Raw genomic sequence first — 14,665 nt, 5'->3', positions numbered from 1 at the left:
CTGCGCTATATAAGAAACTGTTAAGAAATAAATGCATTTACCAGCATCATGCCTGGGATACTCCTGAAACATGCGCTGGGTCACAAAGGCTTAAGCTATTCAAATAGACCAATCAGCACCATCATAGAGATAGAATCTGGCTTTATAATAATATAGTTCTTCATTCTACTGTTTATTTCAATTGGTCATCTATGAAGTATACATTAGGGGCTATTAAATACATTTAAAAAGCAGGAAGTATATGGATGACCCAGTTATAGGCGTCCAGTGTACAATTTTTGTAGCTATTTTAAGGCCAACATTATACAGTAGGTGATCATTGTTTTTCTAATAAAATGTTTATACTTTATTTCTGTCTGTACAAAGGGAACTGGTGGCAAGTTTGCTAAATTGGGATGCAGTCATAAGGTTGACATTGTCTAGGTTGACAGTCAAAAGGTCAACCACTATTGGTTGAAAGCCAATAAGTCGACCTATTAAAAAAGGTTGACATGCTTTGTGTCAATGTGGTGAAAAGGTTGACACAAGCAAAAGGTCAACATTAGTGGGGGTTTTTTTTAATCGAACTTGTTCATAGAGGGCAGAATAAAATAGTGTGCCGAGCACAGCATAGCAAGGTGCCCGATTGGCTGAGAGTGCTCTCTTTCTCCGCCAAACAGCTGCCTCGCCGCTGCTTGGCTGAGAGAGAAAGCACTCTCAGTCAATCAGCGGCTGGCCTATCTTTTGAATTTTTTTTTTTAATTCTGCCGCCGCTTCACGCAGCCCGGACCACATGCTGCTCACTTTTTATTTCTCCTGCCCTTGCAGCTCCAAAGTGCCAAATCAGGGCAGCTGCCGGTGGAGCTCAGGGGAATGTATGGGGGCTGTAATTTAGCAGCGTAACAGACTGGAGTTTGTTTTGCCTTCTTTGTGATCTAAACAAATATTAGCAGTGGCTGTACAGATAAAGTTAAGGTGTGTACACACGGCACACATCGGGACTCGCATCTCACGGCATGCCAGAGGGGCACAATTTACACTATATAGTGCAGATCTGCACTATATAGTGTTGCCTGCCCTCTCTATCTGGCTGCCGATATGCGCTCACACGGGAGCGCGCATCGGTTGAGCTGTGTAACAAAATTAGGTACTTGTGTAGTATCACGGCTCCCATTGCATGCCATCGCATGCCATATGTAGTGGCATGCGATGGGATGCGATTTTTGACGTTTTTAAGCAATTTTTTTTAAAAATCGCATGCGATTTTTAACAGAAATGCATCCAAATACATTTAAATTAGTATCAAACATGTCCAATGGCCCCCAAATGTCATTTTTCAGGCTGTACCACCCCCACTATCAACGCGAACCCGAAGCGTGGCGAGCGGCGGCGGTACGCTTCCTACGACCTTTTCATACCCCCACTATCCACGTCGGCGTGGAGTTGAGAATAGAAAGTGTGGCGAGCGCAGCGAGGCGAGCACAGGGAGCCCCGCGAGGGGACGCGTATACCTGTGAAGGTATCACTTTCTGTTCTCAACTCCACGCCGACGTGGATAGTGGGGGTATGAAAAGGTCGTAGGACACGTACCGCCACCCCTCGTGGGCTCGCTGCGCTCGCCACACTTCAGGTTCACGTTGATAGTGGGGGTGGTTCAGCCTGAAAAATGACATTTGGGGCCATTGAACATGTTTGATACTAATTTCAATGCATTTGGATGCATTTCTGTTAAAAATCGCATGCGATTTTTTTGCTATGCGATGGCCATCGTGGGAGCCGTGATTCTACACAAGTACCCAAAATTATATATGCTTTGTTTGTATCTTTTTGTTTTGTTTTTTATTTTAACTCCATTACATTAGCAATTTTGTAAAATTGTACTTAAGCATTGATTGTGCATTAAGCCTCCTCAGCATTGTGAGGCTTTTAGTTAGATAAATGAAGTTCTATATTTGGTATATGGAACATACTCCTGGGGGTAAATTTACTAAAGCTTCTAAAAATGAAGAGATAGTGTTGCCTATAGCAACAATCAGATTCTGTCTATAATTTTTTAGCAATTAATGAAGAAATGGTAGACCAAATCTGGTTAGTTGCTATGGGCAACATCACCTCTTTATCATTTTTAGAAGCTTTAGTAAATTTAGCCCAAAGTCTCTTGATTCAATCCCTTATGTACAAGTTTGTTTTTAGCTCTTTTGTTTCCTTCTAGATTACCAGCGAAACTGTTGCTGAATTGGAAAAAACTTTGGAGAACCTGGAAAATGCTAATGAGCCTATTCAGTTGGTCTTGTCCAAGCTTCTTAGAGCAATATGTGAAGTGAAGGTAATGGTAATGTTGTGCTGGGTCCTGTACTCTAGATATCAGCTTTATCCCCACTACAATTAGCCACCGATTTAGCCTGGCCACCAGTTATGAAAGAGGGTCCATGTTCTTACAGTACAAAGGCTATCCGACGAAGGCGGGTATGCAATCTCCCTCCGCTATTTCCGACTGGGGAAATAGCGGTGACTCCCTGTTCAATGCTGTCTTTAGTGCTAGCATTGGTGCGGGATCACGGCAGAACGGGCCCGACTTTAGAAGCTGTCAGGCCTGTTCTGCCGATAACGGCTGTGACCAATCCACAGCCGTTTTCGCGGCCACACCCCCTTTGCACCGATCGGCAGGCTGGACATTGAATCCCGCCTGCCGTTCTGCAGTCGATCGGATGGCAAACGGGCCAGGATCGCGGCTGTCAGGAGGTATCGACAGCCGTGATCCTGGATTGCATATTCCTCTAAGGGGGTATCCCAATTATCCTTGTTGCTGGCTTTCTTTTCCTCCATACCCGCTGTCAGGTCAGGTATTAAGCATTGTCCTTAATGAGCCGCAGCAGGGATTCTCGATAATACATAGGACTGGGGAACGGCATCAGGGCTTATAGGATAGCACCCTAGGGGTGGAATTGAGATGCTCAGCTGTGCACATTACAACATATTGTGGTAGACATGTTCCTGCCCGCCTCTGAAGTGCAACAGCGAATGAGCCGTGTTCCTGGCGGCGACTTGCTTTTGCTTCTGGGAGAAACTTTCCAACCATGATATTGTATTGACTTAAACCATCAACCTTCTAAATGTGGTGGTATTAGGTTTAGGGATATGGAGTAAGAAATATACAAACCCATTACTTCCTCTTGAGTTACACGACGGCAGGCGTAGCTATTACAGGACTTGTAACCATTCCTAGCTCTTGAGATTATTGTATGTTCAATGTCATTTTTTTACTTTTAAAGGTCATGATTTTATTTTCTTTCTTCGTACAATATCGGTGGCTGACAGGCAGGCTGGCAATTGCTGTTTTAAAACCCCACTAAGGGAAATACGGGTTATTCAAACCATGTTTTAAAAATAGCCACTGTTGTGTGAGACGAGCGTGGTGAGATCAGCACATAAACATTTCAAGTTGAAGCCGTCCTAGCATTGGATTTTGCTGGGGTTTAACGCACTGCATTGTGACTGCTGGCAACAGGTTTGATAGGACTCGTCATCCGTGCAAAGTGTCGTCTTCGAGCTGCTGCTCGGTTCATTTCTATCTATATTGTCAGCCACAGATATGCGTTTCCAGTCATTTGCAAGTCAAATACAGCCATTTTTTAATGCTAAGGTTGAAATTCCATTTTCCCGTGAAGGGAAAGCATTTTGCGAGATAAAGGTATTCATACTATCCTCCACAGATATCCAGCTGTACTTCATATTCATTTCTCAAGAACGTCTGCACTTTATGGGATATCATCAGCCTTTTGGGGGCAATTTCTTGTTCTGAGTGATTTCATGCCTTACCCATAGTATTCGGCAAGGAAATGATTGCTGAAGTATATTCTATATCTCTGGAAATCCACTTTTACTGGCTTGTGACAACATTACAGATAACTGTATTTGAAGCCTGAGATAATGTAAAGGTTTAGTCCTCGGCAGGCTGTGTTTAGAGAAATGTGTTTGGTTTTCTTTCTCTTCTTTTTTTTTTTTTTTCCTTTTTCTGCCGGCGATGTTTTAACTGAACTTTTTGTGCGTGCTTATCTCACTCAGGAAGGCAGCATTAAGTATTGTTTTTAAGCTGGACAATAGATTTATATGTGTCTGGTCTTGGCTTACGTATACTATGTATTTTGAATTCATATTTTAGTACATTGAGGTTGAGATTTTCACAGGTGTTGTTTACTCAAGATGTCTGGTATAATTACGCTGCCAGTGATGCTGTCGGAGGCCTGGTTAAGTCACATCCATAAAATAGGACCAACGCCCCCATTTAATGCAAAACTGCATTTCACTGCCAGCAGCCTGTCAATCATGCTGCAGCGTTTGGGGCACTGTAATAGGGAGAACAAACGGTTCGATATAGACCAGGGGTGGCCAAACCTGTCCTCAAGATCTACCAACAGTTCATGATTTCAAGGCAACCTGTGGATCTATAGTAGGAATGAATGCAGCATTTTTGAAAATGTGACCGTTAGTAATGACTACAGCTGTGCACCAGCTCAGTTATTCGGAAAACGTGGACCGTCAGTAGATCTTGAGAACTGGTTTGGCCAGCACTGATATAGTCTATACCTGCGGCATCAAAATCGAATAGAAAAATAGACTGTGCAGGCAAGAGCCTATAGCACAGATCTGTACTATGTGGTCTCAATCGAATGTGTACAAGGTACCAAATACAAAATACCTTGCACCGTGTGTACAACCCTTAAGCGACATCGCAGCCCCAGATCTGCACATGCCCAGTGCAGATCATGCACATTCGCAGATCAATTAAGCTTTTCCAGCTGTGAAAAACTTCTAAATAGCAACCAACTATGAATCATGGAGAGAATGCAAAAAAGTTGAACAGCGCAAAGGTTTTGAGAATCGATATGACAATTTATTTAATAACAATACGTATATAGGAAATAATAAAAGGTACAATGATAAAAACTGTGGTTATGAAATAACAATTAAGGGTTGGCGGGTATAAAATGAGGGGGTCCCCCTGCAAATGAAATGGGGCTGGAGAGTCCGTTCCTATATTTCCCTTGGATTAGGTTGATGAAAAATGTATAATTACCACCCTTGATGGGTATGGAATGTCCTCGTCCGAGTGTCCACTTATCGGCCCAGGTTGGCACAAATTACCGATGGTGGGATGTTGGTATTATGCTCGGATGCTCCAAGGATAGATGTTAGTAGGTATATTACCAAATGCTGGTCCTTTTGATGGAGACACGAGGAAACAATGTCCTTTGGTGGTATTTGTAAATCCAGGGAATGGTTCGGGCTGCAATCCACGATGGTAATGGTAAATGCAGGGGGGGGGGTGGGTTCCCCAGTAGCTCCCTAACGCGTTTCGCCACTCCAGGTGGCTTTATCAAAGGTGGGTAGCTAGGTCTGTCCATGTTGGTCTTATATACCCCATAATGTGGGTCACATGGTTCATTAACCGCAGCTGTACCACAATCGTACACGCTATAATACTATATAAAATATACATTTGAACAGGAGGCAAAACCTGTAGTACATATCAATATATTATTAAAAATAGAAACATCAGAAATAGCGATTTTATTACATGTTTGGGCCCATAAGTAACGGGGCCATAACACGATTTTCACATGTGTGGATAATGTTAATAATAATCAGCAGCTGTGTGCTGTTACGTGAGGCCTCCGTTGTCATGGGGACCTTTTGTTGATAGTGACTATGCGGTACGTCCGGCGTCTCTGTTGCTAGTAGCCGGACGCCCGAACGGAAGTCATCTGTCTCTTCATCCGATCATATGATTTGTGTTACTTAGCAGCAAAGATGTGTAGCCAGAAGTCCGACCACACATCACTCGCCACATTTTCTTGATCTGTAAATTACTTTGTTTCCCCTTTATTGAGAAAAATCCAAGACGTGGCTTGATTATTAAAGGTACCATTTGAATATCATCACAGATAATTAGTTTAGCACTTTTTCCAGGATTTTCATTGTTTGCTTGTAAAAGTTGACAGCTGTGCTAGTGTAACATTAATTACCTTGCTCTTTTTTTTGTACAGCGGGGGTTCCTAATTTCAGTGCTTCCTAAACTGGGTGCCTAGACTTTCCCAGTACAGATTACTTATGGTCACTGTGGTAGGAAAGACCAGTGTTGAGTGGGTGTCGTTCATAAACTATGTGGACAAACAGACCACAAATCTGAACCTCAGGAGGATATACAAACACAATTTACTTAATTTTGCATTTATTTCTGAATAAGAAACTTCTGACAATAGAGTACAGTGAAAAGAATTCTGATACTCTTGGGGGGGATACGGTCACTAGACAGACAAGCATTAGGTCGACACCACAAGGTTGACAGGGTCATTAGGTCGACATGGGGTTTTTCACTTCTTTTTTTTTTTTGAGCCGACGTGGTATTTCTCTTTCAATTATCCTGGTGACACAGCTTCACATTGGGATGTAGGAGGGTCCGAAGGAGCCAGGCACCTATGCAAAAAGCTTTGAGAGGCAGGCTCCTCCCTTCTGCATCCCAGAATCCTCAGTTCGTGTTAGGTGCCCACCGGAGTGGGTGCTTTGCTGAAGCGGGCTGCGATAGCAGCCAGAATAGAGGTAGCTCTGAGAGGTAATTAGTTTTTTTTTTATTAATTTTACTCTGTTAGGTAAGCAACAGTGTGAGAATTCTAGGAGAATCCTCACACTGTCAGGGCAGCAGGGGCTGACAGAATCGCATCCTGTCAGTGCCCTGTGCACAGAGAGACGCTGTCTGGTCTCTCTGTGCAGCGATACTCAGCCTCTATACAAAAGATACTGCCTGAGCCCTGGGGAATCCCTGAACCGGCTCCCTGCAGGGGGGGGATCATGGGGATGGGTGCCCCGTGATGGCGGCCGCCATTTTCTACAGGGTTTGCAAGCTGAATTTCTGCGAAGAAAGCAGCTTGTTACAGTAGCCTGCGGGCAATTCCAAGTGATCCCGGCTTGAGGGGAGGCACTAGGAAGAGGAGAATCTGCATAATCGGATCGGCTACAGGAGGTAGTTGGCGCCAGTGAGCCACAGACCCCGTTGTAGCAGGGACGTGTTGGTCTCTTCCTTTACTCTGTTTTTCGCGCCTTTGGACACGCTGGCTGCGGAGCTGAAGAGAATCCTGCAGAGTGTTTGATTTCTCCTGTGCATCGCCATCCCCGCTGATCAGAAAGGGTCTTAAAGCTGCAGACAGATAAGTGCTGGCATATATTGACTGTGTACTATACGCCTGACATTTTGCACTGTGTTGTCTAAACATGACAGAAAGGCATTCTGCTTCTGTGAGGGAGGGAGCCCTTACCACATTGAGTACATGCAGAGTTTGTGAATTGCAATTTACCCCTGAACAGATGACTCAAGTGAATGTTTGTATGTGCAGCTGTCCCCAAGGGAGCACAAGCTCAGAGGGTGGAACAGCCAGAACCAGCATGGGCTGCGGCCCTGGGCAGGTCGGTTACTACATTGGTACAGGTGTTGAATAGGCAGAGGGATGAGCTGGTAAAGTCTCCTAGACCATTGTCATCCTCTCCGCAATCTTCTGGCTCTCTTCCCTTAACACAGGGGGAACCAGCTTTTCTGCAGGTGGTGCAGGACACAGCTCAGGGTTTTAGCAGGTTTAATGCACTTATGGATAAGTTTGCTAAGGATCCTGAAGTCATATCTAGACATTCTTTTTCTTCTCCTGTTTTGGATGATTCAGAGGAGGAGGGAGAGTGCGGGGCAGACATGTCCTGGGAGCAGGGGGATAATTCTGTCCCTGGTATAGAAGATTTGATTCTAGCTGTTAAACAGGCTTTTAATGTGTCTGATGACAGTAAGATCCCAGCAAAGTTTTTTTTTAAAAAGACAGCGCAGAGAGGCTGTTACTTTTCCTTCAGATGAAGGTTTGCGAGAACTGTTGGAGGGGGCTTGGAAAACGCCCGATAAGAGACTCCAGATGCCAAAACGGTTTTTGAACCTATATCCTATGCCAGAAGAGCATGTAAATCTTTGGGTAAAGGTTCCTTTGGTAGATGCATCGGTTGCTAGATTATCAAAGGCTACCGTGCTACCTGTGCAAGGAGGAGCTGCCTTCAAGGATCAGGTTGAAAAGAAGTTAGAAGGTAGTCATAAAGCAGTTTTTGAAGGTTTGGGTTTTACCCTTAGACCTATTATTGCTTCTACATGGGTGTCCAAAGCTATGATGGTGTGGGCAAATTCCATGTGTGCATTGCTACAGCCAGATTCAGAGGCCCTAGTTCTTGCTGAAAAGTTGAAAGCGGCAGCGGAATATAATTTGGAGGCTGAAGAGGAGGCTCTCAAAATGGCATCCAGAGTGTCGGCTGTCTCTGTTAATGCAAGGAGAGTTTTGTGGCTCAAAGCTTGGGATGTGGACAATGAGTCCAAGAAGTCTTTAGAGGCTTTGGCTTTTAAAGGGGATTTACTATTCGGATCGGAATTGGAAGCCATTGTTAAACAAGCTACAGGTGGGAAAAGTACTTTTCTAACCACACCAGCCGCTAAACAAAATTGTAGATTCTCTACCTTTCGTTCGTTCTTTCATCCCTCCTCTAGAGGAGGTGCGTCCTTTAAGGGTCAGTCCAGCAGAGGAAAGTTTCAGATTGGGAAAGGAAAAACCCCCAAATCCCGTTCTGGTGCCTTCAATAAGAAACAGGGCACCAAGAGTGAGGAGAAGCCCTCGGAATGACAACCAGGAGGCTCCCCTATCTGTCCTCAGAGTGGAGGGTCGCCTCCTGCAGTACCGGGACACCTGGACATTATTGGGCCAGGATCCTTGGGTCCTGGATGTGGTGTCTCACGGTTACAGGATAAACCTGAAGGGGGTTCCACCAAGAAGGTTTTTGACTACACCATTGCCCAGAGAGACATGTCTCCGAGCAGCCCTTTTGGGGGCGGAGCAGTCTCTTCAAGAGAAAGGCGTGGTGGTCACAGTACCGCGGGAGGAAAGAAAGAAGGGGTTCTACTCCATTCTTTTCTTAGTGCCCAAGCCAGACGGGTTATTCAGACCAATTCTAAATCTATGGGTGGATCATTTCAGAATGGAATCATTGAGGTCGGTTCTGCTGAGCCTGGACTAAGGGGAGTTCCTAGCTTCTATGGATATTCAAGACGCATATTTACACGTGCCTATTTGCGCAGAGCATCAGTCTTTACTGCGTTTTGCAATAGGGGACTTACACCCCCAGTTTCAGGCGTTACCCTTTGGGCTGGCAACGGCCCCGAGGGTATTTACAAAGATTATGTCAGTAATGGCAGCAGTTCTCAGGCTAAAAGGAATAGTGGTTATTCCTTATTTGGACAATCTTTTGTTCAAAGCGGAATCTGCAGAGAGGTTGCAACAGGACTTGGCAGAGGCTATTCGATTTTTGCAGAATCACAGCTGGGTGCTAAATTTTCAAAAGTCTCACCTGTGCCCCACCCAGAGACTTCAGTTCCTGGGAGTCATATTGGACACACACACTTACATTGAGTGTTCCTTCCGGAGTCAAAGGCCAGGGACATTTGTCAACTGGTGTGGACAGTGTTGGAGTTACCAGAACCGTCCGTTTGGCAATGCCTGAAGTTGCTAGGCAAGATGGTGGCGACATTCGAGACTCTTCAATATGCCAGATTCCATTCTCAAGCCTTTCAATGGAACATATTGGCAGGCTGGTCGGGGACGATGTCTCCCAGTGGGGCCGGTCCCTTCATACTTGGGAATGGCTGGTGGTTACCACCGATGCCAGTCTCAGGGGGATGGGGAGCTGTAATGATGGCTTTGAGACTTCGAGGCCTATGGTCCAGGGAAGAGTCAGTTCTCCCAATAAATGCCTTGGGACTACAGGCGGTCTGGAAGACATTGTCTCAGGCGGAGAAAAGGATAAAGGGTTTGCCTATCCGAATTAAGTCGGACAATGCCACGGCTGTGGCATATTTGAACCATCAAGGGGGCACACGCGGCAAGATGGCAATGCGGGAAGTGTCTCAGATTCTTCTATGGGCAGAAATCAGTGTTCCGGCCCTGTCTACAGTGTTTATTCCAGAAGTCAAGAATGTGGAAGTGGATTTCCTGAGCAGGGAGGAGCTTTCTGGAAGGGGAATGGGCATTACATCCGCAGGTGTTCCAGGAGATTGTGGAGCTTTGGGGCCTTCTGGAAGTGCATTTGATGGCGTCCAGATTCAATCATTAAGTACCCAGGTTCTTTTCCAGGACCAGGGATCCTCTAGCTTGGGTAGTGGATGCAATGACGGTGCCTTGGACAGTAAAGTTAGCTTACATCTTCCCTCCTTTCCCTATGATTGCCCGGGTACTGAAGAAGGTCAAACCTCAGGGGATTTGTGACATAATGATAGCACCGGATTGGCCAAGGAGAACTTGGTACTCCAGCATTCGGAGTTTGTCGATAGCGTTGTGGCGTCTGCCTCTGCGGCCAGATCTGTTAAGGCAGGGCCCGTTTTTTCACCAGGACCTAGTTCGACTAACTTTGACGGTCTGGCTATTGAAACCGCCATCTTGAAGAAGGGATTGTTAGATGCTGTGATAAATACCATGATTAAGGCGAGGAAGCCGCAAACTATTATAGAGTTTAGAAAACATACATAGTGGTGTGAGTGTCAGAAAACTCACACTTCTAGATTTAAGATGTCAAGGTTGCTTGATTTTTTTACAAGATGGTTTTTCATCTAGATTGAGTCTTCAACCTTTGAAGGTTTAGGTTTCGGCCTTCTCTATTTTCTTCCAGAAAAGAGTGGCCTTAATTCCAGAGGTGCAGACTTTTCTGCAGGGGGTTACGAGATTGAAACCTCCTTACAAACCACCTGTAGCACCATGGGATTTGTCCTTGGTGTTGGCAGTACTTCAAAAATCTCCTTTTGAACCATTAAGTAAGTAAAATTTCTTACTTGGAAATTAACCGTTTTGTTGGCCATTTCTTCGGCTAAGCGTGTTTCTGAGTTAGGAGCATTATCTTGTAAGCCTCCGTTTTTGATTTTTCATGATGATAGGGCTGTGCTAAGAACAGTGCCTAAGTTTTTACCTAAGGTGGTTTCTGCTTTTCACTTGAACCAAGATATTGTTCTTAAAGTGTTCAACCTCCCGGAGGGGACTGAGAAGAGGGACAAATTAAAAAATGTGGATGTTGTGCGTGTTTTGCGCATTTTGTGGACAGAGTGAAGGATATCCTTAAGACAGATTCCTTATTGGTGTTGAATGATGTGCACAAGAATGCTGACCTGCTTCAAAACAGACCATTGCTAGGAGGTCGAGGTCGGTAATTGCTTTGGCCTATACTAAAGTTGGTAGACCGGTGCCTTCCAGGATAAATGCTCATACCAGTATGCAGGGCTGCCACTTGGTCATCTGTTCACACTTTCACCAAATTTTACAGGTTCCATGAGTTTGCATCGGAGGACGCATCATTCGGGGGAGCAGTGATGAGAACTGCAAACCTGAGTGTACCCTCCCAAAGGACTGGCTCTTGAACGTCCCAATGTGAAGCTGTGTCACCAGGATAGATGAAAGAGGAAAAGGGATTTTTATAAGAACTTACCGTTCGAATCCCTTTCTCTGATATTATCCCGGTGACACAGCGATCCCTCCCTTACGCTCAGTAAGTATTGCCGTTTTCAGAATGGTCATGTTGTAATGGTTGGGTTAAAATAATTGTGCATGTAATATGTTCAGGCGTTGTACTGAGTTAATGTATCCTAGTGTGCTTTGGAAGTTGAACTGAGGATTCTGGGATGCAGAAGGGAGGAGCCTGCCTCTCAAAAATTTTAGCCTAGGTGCCTGGCTCCTTCGGACCCTCCTACATCCCAATGTGAAGCTGTGTCACCAGGATAATATCAGAGAAAGGGATTCGAACGGTAAGTTCTTACAAAAATCCCTTTTTTCATCCCCTACCATCCACTAGGGCGTAGTGGGAGAATAGAATAGTGTGCTGAAGCATGGCGAGCAGACGCAGTTCTACGTTTCAGTGTCCATGTTGACTGTGTCGACGTTCGGGACAAAAAAAAATTAAAGCCCATAGGTCGACCTTTTGACTGTCAACCTTCCCCATTTCGATCTAATGACCCTGTCGACCTAACCCCATGTCCACCTAGTGACTGTCGACCTAATGCTTGTCTGTCCAATGATCCCATTCCTTCTTGGGCTCCATGATTTAAAAAAAAGTTTGACACGCACGGCCCTATTTCATTTCATGTTAGACTTTTCTCCATTTTTTTTTTTTATAGGACTTGGAAAAAGCCCTACAGTTAAAATCCAAATATGGAGAGCAGTTTACATTTGCCATGTATATGAAACTTTTGGCTTTATGCTGCAATACAAATAATGCAGAGGAAGCGCTGAAACTGAAGCAAGAAATGTAAGTACATTCTGTCTGCCAGCCATTACCTGTCTAGTGTTGACGCTGCATTATTATCTCTGTGAGGTCAGATGGTGTTTCAAAATTAAACTATTCATCAGGTGTAATCAGTGTTCTAGAGATGCACCTATCAAGTCACTAATACCCTTCCACTTCGCAAATGATGGATGGTATCTGGGATTTAGACACTGGTTTGTCCCAAGAGCGACCTGGCATTTGCAGTGTTTAGCCTCTTACAGCGACCCGGCTTTTTGCTGGGTCGCTGACATCATTCGGGGGTGGCGCTTCAGGCGGGGGGAGGAGGCAGCACTGAGGTGATGATGCTGCCTCCTCCATAGAAGTCAACGGGACCTGAGTCACTCGTCCCGGGTTATTTATTTACACTGCCTAGCAACCCTGGTCCGACACTGGAATAACACTACTTTTATCCCATGTCGGGTTGCTGGACCCTGGATATTCAAAATGCCCCTTTCACACCGCATGTTGACCCTGCAGCAACCTGGGATTGACCTGAGTTATTTGTGCAGTGTGAAAGGGGTAGAAGTAGCTTTGTTTGCACTGAGGCATGAGGCCCAAAGTGGCTTATGACAAAGGCTCCCTAGTAAATGAATGCTTCAAATAAAGGTTGAATGCAGGAAATTCCTTTTTTTTTTTTTTTTTTTTTTTTTTTTTATCCAAGATAAATAGATTTAACCATTTGGTCTGAAATATGGATATCCTTAAACCCAGGGCTACTAGGTTAATAATGTTGTATCAAGAGTAAGTACATTAAAGAAGAATTTTCACCTTAACGAATACCCTTTTCACATCATATCTATAACTTGGGTTATTGCCGGGTTGCTGCATGGTTGACCCAGATCGAGGTGCGGTGTGAAAGCACCAAACCTAATAACCCGGGTCAGCCAACCCGGCAATTTGACCTGTGTTATAAAGAAGGGTTAAACCCTTAGGTCCGACCCGGCACTGCGATGTGAAAGCGGTGTGAGTTACTGAGTAAGCTCCAATGCTCATTCATGGATATCCTTCAAACCTGCGCTGTCAGAGTGCCTTGAGGAAAGAGCTTGGAAAGCTTGATACTGACCTAAATCCGCGCTCCTGTGCCCAAGTTTTCTAAGTGGCAGCTTCTCAATTAACTTGCAGTAATCAGCATTGCTGATCCACTGACAACATTTTAACGTAGTAAGTTTTGTTTAGAGAAGAAAAATGGTGTTTTTTTTTTTTTATTGTACTGTTTTATCTTGATTACGCAGAAATGAGAAAGGATTCACGGAGACTGCAACCACCAACAAATACAGGGCTCTCCTAGAGGTCCTTACGGAAAATGGCTTTGTAGAAGGTAAGCCGTGTCCACTCAGTGTCATTTCCTTGTGGTAAAAGTACATCTCACTACTATAATAAAAAAGTGACTTGTTATTAATGGTGTATCATGTCCTGGAAAGTGCTTGAACATTTTGCATACAGATTTGCATGTGAATTCACCCACAGCCACTTGGCCATTGCAGGCCATTAGTTTTAATGGCTTAGCGGGCTTGTCATTTACATTTGCACAGCTCAGTGACTTTTGCATTTCTGTAGCTTGCTTTTTTTTTTTTATTAGCAGTGTTATTTGGATTGAGTTTGAAGATCATGACTTATGGCATAAATTGCGTATGTGCCCAGACTAATGGCTTTGTTTCTGCTTAAGGAGGTCTGATGGCTGAGCGCAAACCTGAAACTATAACCTTCTTGCAAAGAAATAAGCATTGCTCCTGAAGTGAGAAGGGAAAAAAAAAAAATATATATATATATATATATATATATATATATATATATATATATATATATATTTCTATGTACAGTTTTGACAAAATGTTTTTGTATTTTTTTTAAATCTTTTTTACTTTATGTACATAAGTACTGCTTATTCCAGTGGAACTAGCTTTTATTCCTAACCTATTTTATACAAACAGTTTATATTGGCTTATTGATCATAGAACAGCCTTATATTTTTTTCGGATACCGATGTCCCTATCTATGAAAGGGTCACTGCACTACTGGGGCAGTATCCCAGGTTGCTCAAATGAATGGCCTTTTCTATCAGAAATGATTGTAGCTTGTTTTTCCTTGGTGGTGTTTAGTTAACATGTGGCACTGAAAGTCCAAATTTCCGAATAGCGAGCATTAATATAAGTATATTCTTCCACAAAGTTCTGATGTTTAACATTATATAGACATTTGTTGTGTACATGTGGTCAACATTATGGACCCGATGCTCTAAGCTTCAAAAGTGATAAAATGGAGAGTGATAAACAACCAGCCAATCAGCTCCTGCTGGTCATGTCACTGACTG

General features: G+C 44.1%; 1 protein-coding gene across 1 annotated transcript in view; it reads left to right on the top strand.

Moving 5' to 3' along the window:
- LRPPRC (leucine rich pentatricopeptide repeat containing) overlaps positions 1–14,665 on the top strand; it is a 181,062-nt gene that overhangs the window by 86,119 nt on the left and 80,278 nt on the right. Inside the window, 3 exon segments of the mRNA XM_083175710.1 lie at positions 2,192–2,305; positions 12,206–12,336; positions 13,587–13,672. Coding sequence (XP_083031836.1) covers positions 2,192–2,305; positions 12,206–12,336; positions 13,587–13,672 — 331 coding nt within the window.

The sequence above is a fragment of the Crinia signifera genome, chromosome 3, assembly GCF_055691185.1.
Source record: "Crinia signifera chromosome 3, ASM5569118v1, whole genome shotgun sequence".
In the NCBI taxonomy this organism is placed as follows: Eukaryota; Metazoa; Chordata; class Amphibia; order Anura; family Myobatrachidae; genus Crinia; species Crinia signifera.
This window is presented reverse-complemented; position numbering and strand designations above follow the sequence as displayed.